Source organism: Neodiprion lecontei, chromosome 5 (assembly GCF_021901455.1).
Source record: "Neodiprion lecontei isolate iyNeoLeco1 chromosome 5, iyNeoLeco1.1, whole genome shotgun sequence".
NCBI lineage: Eukaryota > Metazoa > Arthropoda > Insecta > Hymenoptera > Diprionidae > Neodiprion > Neodiprion lecontei.
Window position 1 is genome coordinate 21,847,735 of NC_060264.1, and position 17,220 is coordinate 21,864,954.

Here is a 17,220-nt window from a genome sequence, read left to right on the forward strand (position 1 = left end):
GGTCTACATCCAGAGGTGTAGAGAGAGGGGGAAGACTGCTAAACTACGAAATCTATGCACCCTCGGACCACCGATTGCTCGAAATCAATTCTTCAAACTCGCACTATACCCACTCGGCGCCCCTCCCCTAGGAAACCCCTCGGGCCGCCTATCCGCACAACGCGGCACGTGTGCGATCATGCTACCACCGATGAGGGGGACTGGGGTTACAGGGGTTGGGGTCCGGGTCACCACGGCTTCGAGGGGCTCGACGACCTTCATTGAGCAATTTTGCCATTGCAGATGCTGCGCAGCGATTCGCAGTTAAGAAACCAAAATCAGAAAAAATGTACATATTTTATTTGATCCTTTCAGAAGTCCTCGGTAAAAAACATCGAACACAGAATTTTCCTCAGTAATTTTCACCCTATTAATACTTCAAATCACGTGCGCCAGCATAAAAACAACATGGCCGCCGTTACTCTCCCACCTTGAATTTTATTTCGACTGTATGATAGTTACCAAGACTCAATTTGAACCGAAAACTCTTCCACGCTACACAAAATGATTGCAAGAACAGTTTAGTTACGATTTTAACGATAAATTATACTCGCCAAAATTCGAAATCCAACTTTTAGAATTCACCAATACGTATCACAGTGATAGAGAAAGGAGTATGTAGGTATAAAAAACCAAGTAGAAAATTATTACGCACGCTTTTTTCCGGAGAATAGTGTACAGGCACTAACTTTTTTCGTTTGCGAGGAAAAGCCACGTCTCAGCTCTGCTTTACACTGTTTCTAGTGGAAGCGGCAGACACTGAGACCACTTCGCCGCTGTGCCTCTCACCATCGGTTCTTTTGATCGTTCGTTGTGCATTGTCGCATCACGCGCAGATTGCACCCTGCATCTGCCCTTCAACAGGAAGTTTCTTAGATGTAGACAAGTATCGGTTCTCGGAATCCGGTGGCGTGAATTTTACTCGTTGAATTTTGAGTAATTCTGCCTCGTCAATCTCGATTCTATAGGGGCTGATTCCATCGTAATTTTCATCATTTCATACAACTTTAAATTTTCACAAGCTCTGCACCAGTCAATTTGGTAGCAAACAGTTTTTGGACAGAAATTTGTCTGTCAGGTGTGTTCTACTGAATTTGAAGACTGAGGTATTTGTTTTATTCATTCTATCGTAACGACCATTTCCCATTTCAATTCCAATTTAAAATTCACCCTCTTTGTATTAACGAGCCTAACCCAACCTAGTCAACTGCATCTACTTACGACTAGTTAAATTTCTGATGGCAGATGTGGAGGCGTTCGTGCATTCATCGCTACGTCCACAGTTCGTTGGTTACCTGAAGAACAAAGAACGGTGATTATAAATAATGACATTTGATCAATGTTATAATAGCCTGAGTGCATTTGGTATTTATTTGAATATAATGTGACAAATATTTGTGCAAGAAATCTTTTCAAGTCAACCAAAAATCGGAAAAATCGCAGATAACTTTTCTGGTTTTTAATGATCTCAGGAATGAGCGACGGTTTTTTCACTGACGGAATATAAGTGTCACGACGACGCTTGCGTAATTCTTACTCTAGGCTTCCGTCTATCAATATACTAATTATATACTTAAGCTCAGAGTTCTTCGGCGTAGTTCAACAGGAGAAAATTTCTCGCGCTGACGAGTGAGAACGAAATAGATTATCTTTCAGCCTTCCCTTTGAGTTCTTATGAATATAATTTTTAAGACTTATTGTCTACAATATTTTGGTGCTTTACCAAAAAACGTGTTTACTTCATAATTTAGATAGATATAACGCCGAGTTTAAAATGTTGTTAATGTTATCGCATGTTCTGTTTTCCGATTCTTCGAATTTTACACAACTTATTTCGTTCTCAAGCCAGTTTCAAGTTCTCCAGAAGTTGTGTGAAAACTTGATTTTTCTTTTACTGTTTGTCTAAAAGGAAAAACAATCAAATCAGATGCGAATAAATAAATTTCATTTTCACGCGTAAATTTAAATTACAAGTACATTTAGTGTCAGAACGCACCTCTGCAGAATGCGTCATTCGATATTTTTCTTCCGTACATGTTATATGCGTCTAAAGTTCAGCTTCTAATACGTGGTATACGATACGATGCGCTAGTTGTATGCAAGGAAAAAAACGAGGTAGTAATCAATGTGATTTAGTATTGAGCAACCATTTTACTTCACTTCATTTATTTGCCAAAAAATCCGTCCAAAAAAAAAAAAATCAAAACAAAAACGAATCTCCTGGAGCCGCCGGGTGTTTCTTAGATTTTGCAAAATCGCTGAATTTTGCAGAAATTCGTGTACCAAACAATTGCTCCTGAATTGCTCCCAATTGCTCTATAACTTGTGCTAATGGCTACCGCACGGTTTTCAAGAAAGTCCAGAAAAACGTGTCAGACACTTGATCCCGAATAGAATGGCGCCATATTTAAACAATTGCTCTCAATTATTTTTTTGTTTTTTATAATTGCTTCCGCACGGTTTTCGACAAAGTCAAGAAAAACTGCTAAGGAGTTTTTCGATAGGTGAAGTGTGGTCAAATTCTATTTGATATTTCGTTTGAACGTATGGAGATGTGTAAAATCTGATAATTGCTTCTAATTACTCTTGGACCGTTGGTAATTGCTTTGTAAGTCTTGTCATTTGTTCCCTCACAGTTGTTGCAAAAACTGAGACAAACCAGAATAACTAGTTTGCAGGTTATGTCGACGAGAAGTGGATTCGAACTGGTGTAACGAAAAAATATCGATTCGGATCAAGTGATAATTGCTTCTATTTCTCCTCGATTCCTCTTTACGTATCTACCGATTTCGGGATTTGGTTTCTTACAGTTTTCAAGATATCTGAAGATAAACCAGAGTAACTTATTTGTAGACTACGTCAACGAGCGGTAGATTTAAACCGAAATCTCCAATAAAAAGTATGTTGATTCGGACCAAATGAAAATTTTTTTCGAAAATATGTAAATTTGAACAACTGGTGAATTTGAAAAATTAACGACGGAGCCAGGAATTGAACCTGATATCTAGCGATGCTTTACCGGAGACTTACTCCACTAGACCACCTAGCCGCCCTCAAAATTTTTTTCAGTTGCTACTCAATTGTTCTTTACTTATTTACCAATACCAATTTTTTCGTTTACTCCAGTATAGTATTCGAAAAATCTCCGAAAACAGAAAGGAACTTATTTGAGAGGTTAGGTCCAGTGGCGCCAGATTTGAACTCGCGTCCCGATCGAAAGAATGAGAGGTCGAACGGAAGGATAAATGCTACCACTTGCTCTTCGGTCGCTTCTAGTTTCTTTGCAATTGTCATTCATTAATCTCTTGCACTGCAAAACTTTGCAAAATCCACGAAACACCCAGCGGCTGTAGGAAATGCATTTTTTTTTCAAGTTCTCGAAAACCATGTGGGAGTAAATAAAAGCAATTAGGGAGCAATTTTTTGGCGTCAAAATTTTCAAGACATTTGAAGACCGCATGCGATCTTCACATAGGTCGAAAGTTACGTTGATCGTAATTCCTGGTCGATCGTTACCGATAATATCGGTGATCGGTATAGTGGGCATGCGAATTTTCACACAATTCATAATCGAGTTATCATGAGAGCGTGCAGTATAATCATGGTGGTATAACATTTCTGTTTTACCAATTAATGATGATACCAATTCAAATCTTTAAGATAAATTCAAATCACAGAATGGACGCGAGTTATCATGAAATTTATGACGAACACTTTTAATGTATCATACATCATTATTATTGCTATTATTATTGTTATCATCATATTGTTATACCTGTCATTGTTATTATTAAACAAGTCATACGTAAAATAGTGATAATCGAAGATCAGCCTAATAATGATAATAACAATTTTATATTAATTTCATATCTATTATAGAGTGTATCATTTTACACATTTTTGTTTTTATATTTATTCACTCATTTCTTGACAATCCGGAACCCTAATGTACTATCATTTATTATATTATCATCGATGTATGTTGTTGTAATTGTTGTTATAATCATTAGTGAAAATAATAATAAATATCATTGATTCGAAAATTGAATTACAATGAAGTTCATGCTGGTAAAGCGTTTTGTGAATAACTGATTTCCTCTTTTTACAATTACCTCTATTAATAGAACATGAAAAATGATAATTGAAAGTATATTTCAATTTATTGCTAATTGTTTCTATGTGTTTATGAGGTATTGTTTCTCGCGTTTGGCACGTACCTACCGCTATTACTTGTCGTAGATTTGATATTACCGGATAAAAAAATAAGTAAATAAACAATAAAATGAATAAACGTACAACAATATTTTATGTACAATTAATATATGAAGTAGATAATAATCAAGCGATTTGCATAAAAATTAGTATCATATATGAAATATTTAAGCTTTGGTTTATTACAAATTATTATTATTATTATTATTATTATTATTATTATTATTATTATACACACGCATTTTGTGCCTATCTACCTATGTACTCAAGTTCTGCGAGTGCAACAATCACTGATTGATACAGACGTTACGATTGTAATGATAATAATCACAACCAACAATATTAATAATGGTAACGGTCTCATATTCACCAATATCATCAGGCAAAGAGATGATTGAACGATATATTTATATACAATATAGACACGTGTCTATAGAAATTACGCTGTTTTGTCAATGGCGCAAAATATAATCCAGCTGGAGGCTCGGCTGCCGGCTATCATCTTCTCATTAATTTTATAATATTTGTTTTTAATGTTATTATTATTCTTATTGTTAATGTCATTATTATCATTTATTGCTTGCGATAGCAACAATACAGAGGATGTTCATTATAATAATATATAATGTGTCACTGATTTTTATATATATATTCAATACTATATTTATACCTTTAAGCATTAACAATTCCCGTTAAAGTCTCTATCGTTATATTATCATCGTTATTATAAATATAATGTATTATACAGTTTGCGAGCGTCTATATGAATTTACATATTATAACAGTATATAGTATCGTAATCCTTACGTAGCCTGAAGTTTACTTACGGTTATACGCGTACACATCTATTTGGTAAAGCATGTAAGATAGTTAAATTCATCGCATCGATTATATTATAAATATAATTGATTGTTCAAATATTTGAAGTGTATTATTATGAGTAATATCAATTTAACAACGCGCTTTTCAAGTCAACTTCCACTAGCTTTTTTTTCAGTTCAACCATATTGTATGTCATTATTATTATCAATACATTTTTTCAACTTTTTTTTCTCAACATTTTCTGTAACACATTTGTCAACAGTAATAATATTACCTATTATATTGTTTATATCAGTTTTAGGTATGTGTGTACAGTTATAATATATTGTTTCACTCGGTATATAATTATTAATTATTTTATTAATTTAACTATATATTTACTTTTATTAATATTAAATCACGGTTGGTTTTCTCTGCTGCATGATTACTTCATCGTACACTTGTATTTTTCCGGTGACTCTATGGCTAATTGAACGCCTGATAGGTACATACGATGTATAATTTGTTTGTGTCCAAATATATTATATTATATTATAAATCTATATGTATATATTTCACAGTTTACGTATTACGTTGTATGTTATTATTATTATTTATATTATTCTTATTCGTATAAGTATAATATTATTCATCATTTTATATCAATTGTGTATTAATAGTATTAATAATAAACAGGTTTATCCCACGTTTACAGAAAACATCGCGATTGTTTGGCACACTATCTGAATAAATATGAATAACTAGACCTATTCTCAGCGCAACTTATGGATGACAGGAAATGAGCTTCACTATCATTTGAAATTTGTAGACTGTTGAAGTTAATTTTTTGATATTCAGAAGTTGTGTTGATAATTGGTAAAACGTATCATATATATTTATCATGCAACAACAATTGTACCTCGCTTAAATTTTATCTCTTATACTATACATAGGTATATTATATTAAACCTTTTTTAATACTGATAATAATCCGGGGCGATCAACTATAATACGTTGGATGTTTTCTCAGTTTTTTCGCTACCTTGTTTTTTGCACATTCAACGGTGTTTGCGATAATTTGGTTCGATCGATAAACCGTTATATTTTTGGTAGCATGTCGGGAAATTGGTATTTCGGATTACGAACCTAAGCGAGAAGCGTTATGTTTTAATCCAAGATTGAGAAATCGATGCTCCGAAATCCGAAAGACAAACTTTTTTTTCAATAATTTCAGAAACAGAGAAGCTACTGGAACTAAGATCGCTACAAATTATTGGTGTAATTGAAAAAACGCGTGAGGTAAAATCGCAAGGCGGAGAACGTGGCTGTTTTGTTGCGACGCTATTGCTAATTTCTTCTCTGCCATTTTTCTTTCCTTTTTTCTAGGCTGCCACACTATGACGATTCACGTTTCCGTTTATTTTTCCAGTCCATAGACCCAGTGTGGAATTTCAAAATCGTCCGTAAATAAGATTCTTGATTTTCCGTAGTTCGATTCTAACCTCACATTGCACTACTTCGAACATGTTCTTTCAGTTTTTCTTTGACCTCTTCGTAATCACATAAACATAACAGCATATTCAGTGCAGATTTTAGAATATATTATGCATAAATTAATTTCCGTGTAATATTAAATTCACCTAATGATTACATAGTTACACCATTATTATTCATGCAGTCCCACCACCTGGGCCAGCTCTGATGATGTTATTCTCTGAACGAGTGAACATTTTCAACGAATTTTATTTTGAATTTCTCCCCGGTGTGATTCAATTTTCGATTAATTTTTTTTTTATTGTTTCTTTAACTCCTCTTTCTTCTTTCGAAATTTCATCACCCAGGAGATTTTCGTACGCGTTATAGCACTCGTCGTTCAATATTTAGAGCTAGGGAGGTTCTGGCTCAGAGGTGGGGGACTCTTGCTACGCTTCCAGGAATATCAACGCTGTTGGTTTTGGCTCGAGGTTGCTCTTCTTCGCCTCGACGACTAGGAACTCGATCTCGTTGCGATCTCTCCGTGCAAACGAATCTGCTATCAGTCGTGCCACTTCTTGATGATGAAGCCCTGTCATAAAAGTGAATGAAATTATTCCGAGTTTCTGCTTCTTCAAAATTTTAAAAATTCCGTCGAAAAATGATTACGTCTATTTTAACGTACCTTGTACTTTGTGTCCGTCCACTTCTAGGATCAATTGGCCAACTTCAAGTCCTCCAGCTTCAAAAGCCGCCCCGTTATCCTGCGTAAGTGTGGCACAAAAAGAAAATGACATGGGTTCGTTAAATTTTTTGTCCAAACACGAGACGAATCCAAAAATCGACCCATTTGACTAATCAAGACAAGCAACTGTTATTTTTCTTCACTTTCTCGGTGGAAAACTATTCGTCACTCTATTTTTGAAAAAAATTCCGAATAGATTTCAAAAACAGTGACACATTTAATTTCCATTAATTGTCATAGTAATTCAAACAATGCCGGTGAGTTTATCAATATTATATAAAAAGTTTTCAGATGTAGGCAAAATTTTGCGTTAAAATTACGTAGTTTTTGAATCCTTGGAAATTTTTCCAAAATTCTTCGCAAATGTTTTCAAAATTGGCATGGTCAATAATATAGTTTCAAGAAATTTTCATTTGAATTAAAACAACTCCACGAAAATTGATCTCGAATGTTGATTCCTAGTTTATAGATCTGAAAACGTTTAAAAACTTGTTACCAAATTTCTGAACATGTTCGAATTGGGTGAAAGATAATCAAACTTGGTACCAAAAGTGACGGAACAGCCTTTACGAAATACTTCGGAAATTACATGAATGTTGATGATTCGGGGTAAGGGATGTTTCGTGTTGGCGCCACCCTCGATAGCGATTCCCAGGATCGATTTTGTCTTCCTGACGGTGATGCGAAGGTTCCCCTGGTGGTCCGGCACGACGAGGGCGCCATCGTCCTCTCTTCCGGTTGCCATGTCACCTCGGGCAAGCCGCTGGGCGCTGTGATGACGTCTCGGAGGACGGCCGGATCCTCCGCTGCCGTTTGTCCCACTTCCGGAGCCGACTTCCTCCAGCAACTGTGCCTCCTGCATATCGAAGCTGCGAGATAGTTTGTGCGCGAGTTCCTGTAAAGGTGTTAACTACACGTTTTTCAACGTCGCAACGTATCTCAGCTCGCGGAAGAACAAAGTATCGGCAGACTCACTCGACGCTCTGGATCTCACAATGACTCTGCATGATTATTTTCAAAACAACGGAACAACATTTTGAATAAATTCAATAAATCCACACGATTTCAGTATAATCAAATAATTTTTTAACCTTTGTAGCCGTTAGAATACGCTCGATTCGAAATTATTTCAGTGCACTTTGAACGTTTCAAACAGTGTTCCGAAACACGCCGGAAATCGAAAATGTTCACAAGGTTTCAATAGATTTCAATGGTTCTGACTTAGACAACAGATTTTTTTTATAAGAATATAAAAAGATGTAATTATTCTCTATAATTATTCAAGTAGCTTGTTAAAGTAATGTTTCACGCTTTTTGAATTAGGTTAGATAATCTCGAAGGAAAAAGACTGTATAATGTGAAAATTTGTCGTCAGGGTGAAATCTGCCGTATCGTAAAATAAACACTTGTATGTATATTTGAATTCACACAAACGAATATGTATGTATGTATATGATATCAACATAACCGATCCACTAGAAGACTGAACTGCACGCATTAAAAATATTCATTAGTATTTTCATTAGTTTAATGTAATATTCAATATTCATGTATCAATATAATATAAAATTATGAAAGTATCATGCTTGCATAGATATGGTATAATAGGCTGTTTATATGGTGGTTGGTGGGTGGGGTGTGGTTGTGCTCGGAGAGTGAAGGTGTCACGTATATATAATAATATACAGGCATTATGTAATAAATATTAATCGAGGTCCATCCCTTCACGCATACGTTTTTAAACATTATTTTTATCACGTTTGGTTTACTCTGTACGCACTTCGATCTCGTCGAGTCCTGCGAAAGAACGTGAATTTTTTTTTTTTATACACGCTGCACTTTGTCGTATTATAGCATGATATAAGTAACAGGTACAATGTATGTATGCAAATTGTATACTTTCTCGATCAGTCACTATCCGCTAGATCCGCGAACTACTTGAACGAACCGAGTCTCACAATAAGATACACAATAATGAAAATCGAAGAAACGACGTGGTGAAATTCCCGGGAGTTTGTTGCGCCTCTTTTCGATGAGACAGTGGAGGCAGTCCTTTTTCTTTTATTTTTTTTTTTTTCGAGAAAGTTCCAATGCGTGGGAATGAATTTTACAATAGTCTGTAGAGTTATAATAATAGGTACGAACTGTGCTGCACTCTCTCGCATTTTATTAAGTTCACGTCGCGTCGTTTGTCTCACAGAAACTGTAACAATTGTGCGAATAATGGAACCGATTCAACGTGATATGTCATTATCACGATTCTTTCTCTTCGTAGTGATTGTTAATACTAATGTTTTAATTATTATCGTGCATGCTAGGACATCTAGTACCGTGCTAAAAAGGTGTATAATATAATATTTTTAAATAGATTATCAGAACTGAATGATTATCATTCAAATGTGCAAGACATCTAATGATACGAACACACTCTATCACTATGTATATAATATTGTATCACTCACTATCTCTATATAGCACAAGATATATGATAAATTTTGAGAATATATAAAAGAAGAAGGAAAAAAACTAAACATCATCTAATTGTAAGAGTGAAATCATGCTATATCGTGTTAAATTTTAATATATCCATTCCATGTGTCTTTGTTCATCAATATCATCATTCTACGCGTACTAATTCAAGATGTCTTGATTCGAGTGATCACGTTCACTTGACTTCAACCACTCGGTATCTTTCAATCATGAACGTCATCTGTCATACCCCATTTGCAAAAGTTAAGTCGAACTGCTCCCGTTCATCTGACAATGATACTTGAGCAATTCTGTGATCACGATTCCCCGTCAAAGAGGAAACTGGAGGGTTCAACGGTGTAAAACTTCCCTTAACATACTCGAAGAGAGTGTCATGAAATTGATGAAATCAGACGAAGAGGCACCCTCCAGAATCCTTACAATTAGTGTCTTCTCTGTGGTCTGATGTCGGTTGTGATTTGGTTTACTCTGTTTTTGTGTGTGTGGTATTGTGCCGGCGAGTGACGGTATGCATATATAAGTTTCATCGAAAGCGATAGGTTGACCATGCTTGAAGTCAGCTTTGCACTTAAGGAAAAGTTATTTTAATTCACTTTAATGAAGTCACCTGGAGCAGAATGAATATACCTAAACTCACCAGAAGCCATTTGAATTTAATTTGAGTATTTCGACTTCACGAAGTCACTTGAAACCATGCGAATTCACATTAACTCAGGTCTCTTTTCGACGACTGACCTGATATCAGGTGAATTCACGTGAAGTCATTTGAAGTCACGGGAATCCACCCGAAGCCGTGATAATGGCTATGAATTGAATTGAAGTAATTTGAATGCAAATGAAGTTTTTTGACCCGAGGAAGTCATTTGAAAGGACTTGAAGTAACTTGAACTCATGTCAAGTCCTCTGACGTCGTGAAGGCTCGCGGTCCGATGTGAGCTCAATTCGTGAATGGTCAACCCTTTGATCGAAAGTTTGGTGTGTGCGAGGGCCGAGACTTATCCGGGCCGTGTTTAATACTTGGTTGAGAGTTTTGGCCGTCGGTTGATTTGTTGATTGGTTGGTTTTGTTGATGGAGACTGTTTTAGATACTGTAACTTACTAGGGGCCTGGCGCCCCAGTACCAGGACTTGACGCGCTGCGTAAGGCCACCGAGAAGGTGGTTTCTCCACCCACCGAAACCCCCACCGCCACTCTCCGAGTTCCTCTCCTCCCTGCCCTCCTCGTCCTCATCATCCTCTTCGCGATCCCTCTCGCCGCGTCTCCCATTTCCCATCATCTCGGAGTCGCTACCCTCGCAACCGCCATCGCTCTCCTAGCACAACACAACCCCCAAATACCAGTCCTTGTTAGCCCGACTTATTGGGATTATCTTTAGGCGTTCTAATACGCGCTGGGATAAATTCGTCTCTCGGACTTCGCGAAGATCACATGGTCCTGATGATACTTCATCGACACATTAATCAACCTTGTCCCGAAGGGTTTGAAAACCGATCGAATACCCCTTCTATTTGCATCCTGCTCCATTCCATTACCGGAAGAAACTCCACTGAGCACTTCACGGTCCACGAGGAGTTAACCAATATTCAAAGCACAACAATGTACCCCAAATTTTAAAGTTGTAGGGTCACTTCAAGTTATATCTTCAGCTCTTTGAAGTGATTAGAAGGTACAGGGTTAACCGAAGTCATGACGAGTCGGTTAAAACTCGTAAAATCAATCATCGATAGTCGGTTGGAATTATTTCTATTCGACTGATACAAAGTTTTTCAGGTTCAACCTATTTTGAAGCTCTAAGGTCGAGCACCGTCATTCAAACGTCGGGTCTATTAAAGTTGTTCAGAGTCATATATGTAACATCTCATAATAATTAAATCATTCAGAACGGCATCAATTATCGAGCTATAGAAAGTTTTTTGAATGAAGCCTTTTGAAAACTTGTTATTTTCAACCGTTTTAATCTCTCCAAGATTTTACGTCAGTTTCTTTCAATTGAAAATAGAATTCTGAGAATTCATGTGCGTGGCTGTTTAGAATAATGGTTAGCTCCTCTTTTCATGAACTTGTTATTTATTATTTTACCTAAAATTCTATCTTGTCACGGCCGCGGCGACGATCGAGCGCGTTTCAAATCATGCGGTTGTGTATTGTAAGAGACAATATATCGTTGTCTTCAGAACTTTCTCTTGGTTTCTCCACAAAGCTGTTTAACGTTCTGTATCATTATATATGCACTGCGCATAGCTAGCAAAGTATTCGCAACGATCGATACTGGTGAAAAAAAAAAAAAAAAATAGACCTCAACCACTGAACTATTATTTCCAGTTTTTTTTTTTTCAATGTAGAGTAAGGTTATTAAATCGGTTAACAGCCGCATAGATGTTTTTGTTGTAGCTAACAATTGCCGTTCTCGGAATAAAGGCCATTTTATGGAAACAAGGAAACTTAATTGCAGGTTGACACCGATTGCCGATCGATAATCGGAGACACCGGTCACCGCGATCCTTCTCGCAAGCGGATGAAATCGGGCGAAGAAACGCAGTTCTGCGGTCGTAATCTGTCTCCGCCGAGTAACCTACATAGGTTACGAGTGTACCGGCACTGAAAAGGGGGCCGGAACCGTTGAGATCAGTCGGATCGGTAAGTAACTCGTTTTTCGCAGGAATACGCAACTCCGTCATACACCCGAGGGCGGATCATTCAGGCCCGTTTCAGGGGTACCGGTCACTAACCCGTCTCTCCTCGTTAGTGGCTCACGCGAAGAAAGTTGGGTGCCGCTGTGACCTCGGATCACCGGCACAAAACCGATCGCGGAAGTCGCATCGTGCCAGTCCGGTTCCATTTCCTCCTATTATTCACGAATACGCAGATATTTATAAGTTTCACCCGAATCCGAGTGCCGATTTCTCGGTACTACCGAACCGATCGCGATCAGCGTTTGTGTAAATCGGTTCCGGTGACGCACCGGGATCGGTACGTGATCGGAAAGATCGCGATCGATGATGAGATTGATTTTTTTTCTTTCACCGATCTGGGAATCGGTTATCGGCTGTCGTTCCGGTTCGGGCTGAGCAGAAGACGGGGAACTATACGCAGTGGCTAATGATTCTGGGAGGCACACAAGGCTTGGCAACGCTGTCAGTCTGCCATATGCCTGCGCTTTCCTGGCCCCCCCCTACCTGCCGACTACCGGAGACCTCTCTCTTTTCTAACCTCGTCTATCCGCCGGTTTTCGCTCTCGCTCTCGCTCTCTCCCTATCACCTCGCTCGCCTGCGCTGCACCTGATCAGGTAAGTCATCCAGCTTGCCCTGAACGAAAGAACGGACCGGTGTTCCCAGCCTGGTAGCTCTGCTTCTGCTGCCAGTTTCTGATCGTCGGATCGGTCAAGTCTCGCTCGGCTACGAATCAGTCGCTGCGCCATCCTCGACGGGAACGGTTCGGCTGTGTTACTTTGAAAAATACACGATTCGTACGTTCGCTGCGGCTGCGAGATCGCCAACGGGATCGGTTGGATTTCTACCACGAAATAAGTAAGCTGAATCGATTTTCTTTGCGGTGCATGCATCGTCGTGCATTCCTACATGGAAACTGGTTCGAGTATTCAAAATCGGCAGCAGGATATCGATCGAATCTTGAGTTATACCGATTTTCCGTTTCGAAGCAAATTACGATCGATGAAATCAATTTTGCACACTTTTCTGATAGGAGCGATTGATGGGTTATTTCCAGGCCAGGTTTTTACGCATGTCGTTTTTCTTATTATTCTGTACCCAAACATTCACTGAACTTCCGTTAATTGATAATCGGTTTTTTTTTTTTTTTTTTTGCTTACGGATGCAATTACATTTGTATGATAAACATTTTAAACGAACTCTGAAAAAATAGAAATCTAGTCGCTTACTACGTATTTTTGATCTATTCGCGTGTATATTTTGCATGTACGCAATATGGCATAGATAAATTTTTGTCAATTTCGGTAATCGCATCATCTATTTACGCTGTATATAAATAAATACGCATAATTATAACGCTGTGTATAAGACTTATCGGGATAGAAAGCCATTTTTAAATTATGACCACAACTACCATCTTCACTCATCGAACAAAAACGTTTTTACAGACGTATATTTTATACAGATTTATTCGTGTGTCTATGCATATGTATGTATTATTTCCGATTGCATATCGTTATTTAGCGATAGTTTTTTATTGAGAATTTCATCCATCGTATATAATATTTAAATGTATATTGTTTCAGTAAAATACAATTAGTTTTTATTTCTTTTGATGTCCTTTCTTTCAGTCGACTTTTTACCAACATTGTTTTTATGTCCTATGATTTTTTTCTTCTTTGGTGTCTCTTTTCATCCCAACCACGTAACGGTTTAATATTACATATGAGATTCATAGTAGATACACATGGATATATTTACGTATTGTGCGTATGCCAGAACTAATATTGATCTTAGGTCAGTGAAACTGCAGACCGTTATCTAAACATAGATCGTCACACGTGTGAGCTAGGTAAATAAATACATGTCTATATACCGATATATTAGCAGGCCGGAAACGCTTCTAATATACATACGTATAATTTATAATACAAGATACTTGCGTAACCACATATGAATACGGTTTGAAATTTTCGTAACATGTCAAGATATTTAACACGTAATATCTCATTATGCGGTAAAAGGTTTCACAAATTATTTACCGATTGTTTTGCTCTTCCTCTTCCGGCTTTCGTTTTTTCTTTTGTTCTATTCTTGATTCTTATTTCGTCAAATTGTCGACTTCAATTTGATTTGATGATGAATTGCGAGAGTTGTTGGGATCTTTATTTTATAGTTGACGTAGACTTGAAAAATTCGACCACGAACGAGAACTGAATAAAATACTAAAATGAAAATAACAAAAATAATTAAGAAAAATGGTAATAAAAAAAAACTGAAGTTTAATAACAGCTTTAGAATCGTGATCAATATTTTTCGTGTGTGCAAAATTCAGTCTCGATCTTTTTTTTTTTTCCTCTGAACCTTCGTGTTCAATATTCGAATTATTCAGCAATTTTTATCATAATTATTGCTATTACTACTAATTATTATTACCGCTCCGTGTTTGCGTGCTTACAATTTCTGGTATTATGATTTCTACCGTTAATGAGATAAAGAAAAAGAAACAAAGAAACGAATAAATGAATAAAAAAAAGCGTAGTAAAAAAAAAGAGGTTCACAAAGAGAAGAGAGAAAAATAATGAAACATAACAGGCATTGAAACGAATAGAGAATTCATGGCGAATGTCATCATCGTATTTATACGCGTAGCGGAGAAAAAAAAGTTCAATGATATTGGTAGCGATAAAAAACGATCGGTCTTACGGCCAACCGAACGAAAAATCAAAACTAATTATAATAAGGCGAAGAAACACCGGAGAAGAAACATAAAGTTGAAAAATCACGAAAGGTAAACACAAGAAATTTAGTAAATCACGCACGTATTTTACAGTGCCGATTTCCCCTCCTTGAACCTCACCGCTACCAATCCTCTTGTTTGTCAGACCGCGTCTTGCCCCAGTGACATCATGACATCGTCGCCGCATTCGTTCGTCATGCCCTAGCCTCTTACAGCTCCGCATGACCATTCGACCCAGATTTCTTTATCATCCTTAAGCGATGATGCCGTCTTAGCATTGAACATCACGCGTGCAAGGATAAAAGTATCCTCACAATAACAGCCAAGGAAAGTACGGTATGATAAAAGTGAAAAAATTAATATAAAACAGATAGCGAAGTCGGTAAGAAATTAAAAAAAAAAAAAGAAATCTCCTCAGACTCGAGTGAACGGCAAAATTATGGCAATGTTGTAATATTACAACAGCAAAAAAATGCCAATAAATAATGATATCGTTGACAATTTAGAAACATTCTTCCGAACTTAAATTGACAGCAAAATGATCGTTAGCGACAAACAATGATGTGAGATAGAAAATTTCCATTCTTCAAGACTTGTAGAACCAACAAAATGATGGCTGTATCATAACATTGTAACAGCGAAAACTTCCACAACCACTAATGATGTGGAAAAAAAAGTTGAAAAACCTTTTTCCAGATTTAATATAAGAACAGTAAGAAATTGTACAAAGATTTCTCGCGTAAGTCGCAAAATATTTTTTGCTCAGTTACCAATTGTTTCATTTTTCAATTTTTCTATTTTTCAGCGTCTGTCGCACGAGATTGCGACAAATAGCGGATAGTAAAACGTTGATAGGAGGCTCGGCGAGCTTCTGCGTATCGCAGAAATAATCCGGCAGAGGGACGGTGACGGAGACCGAATTGTCATCAAGTATCGTCATGGAATCCTGGCTGAGCGACGTGCAGCGTGTAAGGATACCGCGGCCAAAATTCGGCACAAGTAATTCCGTGAGGAGATCGAATTCGACCGCTCATCAGCACACCGTCGGGGTCGCGATCAGGACTGAACACAATCATCATCATTCCCGGCAGGGATTGCAGGACGTGGCTAAAGCCACGGAGGAACTGCGGCAAGCGCTTCAGGAAAAGCTTTAATGATAATACGTCAATATAGGAATCGATCTTGCTTTCGTTACTATGCCAAGACTTAAAAAAAATGAATAAAACGTAACCAACAAATAAGAATTAAAAAAAATAAATCATAATTCCGACTCGCGGTGTCACGATGATTATAGTTTTTACCTGGTATAAATTCTACGTATGTATATTAAAACTTACGTCAAAATTATATTCTCAGATTGTTGTTAGTTTCTTAGTTCGTTTTTACATGTCGGCATTCATATTCACTTTTTACTCAAGTCTTATCGAATTCTCGTGTCTTATCTCAATTGAAGTCGAGGTTTAACTTCCGCCTCACGGAAATAACACGCGTGTTATTATTATTGTTTCTATTATTACTATTTTATGTGTTATTTTGACGATCAAAAATACTTTCGTTACGTATTTAAGGCTATATTATTCATGCACTATTGGAAAAATTTGACTAAACGCAATGTCCCAGTAGGTCCACATTACATTTGTGTTATTTGTTACATTTTTGCTAATGAATATGATACACGCTTGCACTAATTTTAACATTTAAATAGTCATATCAACATTTGATTTGTCATTTGTACTTTTTTTTCACTTACCAACACGGTAAAAAATGGTTAAATTCACCCAAAAATTTTAGTAGGCCTGCTGGGACGTTTTTTTTCTAGCCATGTAATTACGTGTGTGATACTCGTAAAAAAAAAAAACTCTTGTAAATAGTTCCCGTACCCCTTAATGTATATTAAGTTTGTTGAGAAAAAAATAAAAATAAATAAAAAGTAAAAAATACATATCATTGAATAAGTGGAGTCCGTGTGTTATTATCGCTGTGATTATCATCGTCAAAGCCGGGCAGTGAATATTAAGAAAAGTGTAAATATAATTCTTCAACGAATAGT

At 36.9% G+C, this 17,220-nt stretch overlaps 1 protein-coding gene and 1 long non-coding RNA gene across 14 annotated transcripts in view; one reads left to right on the plus strand and one right to left on the minus strand.

Moving 5' to 3' along the window:
- The window catches only part of LOC107217648 (whirlin), a 63,708-nt gene that overhangs the window by 14,743 nt on the left and 31,745 nt on the right, over positions 1-17,220 (minus strand). For 8 of the 13 annotated variants that reach the window (XM_046740753.1, XM_046740752.1, XM_046740759.1 and 5 more), the window contains 4 exons: positions 10,860-11,072; positions 7,860-8,180; positions 7,211-7,289; positions 4,608-7,117 (listed from right to left, as the gene is read on the minus strand). In XM_046740753.1, coding sequence (XP_046596709.1) covers positions 6,975-7,117; positions 7,211-7,289; positions 7,860-8,180; positions 10,860-11,072 — 756 coding nt within the window. In that variant the 3' untranslated portion in view covers positions 4,608-6,974. The remainder of the gene's footprint in view (positions 1-4,607; positions 7,118-7,210; positions 7,290-7,859; positions 8,181-10,859; positions 11,073-17,220) is intronic. The other 5 variants (XM_046740755.1, XM_046740754.1, XM_046740764.1 and 2 more) reach the window with 3 other exon arrangements.
- LOC124294636 lies at positions 13,036-16,011 on the plus strand. Its single transcript, XR_006904559.1, has 2 exons — positions 13,036-13,288; positions 15,976-16,011. It is a non-coding gene; the product is annotated as an uncharacterized LOC124294636 (long non-coding RNA).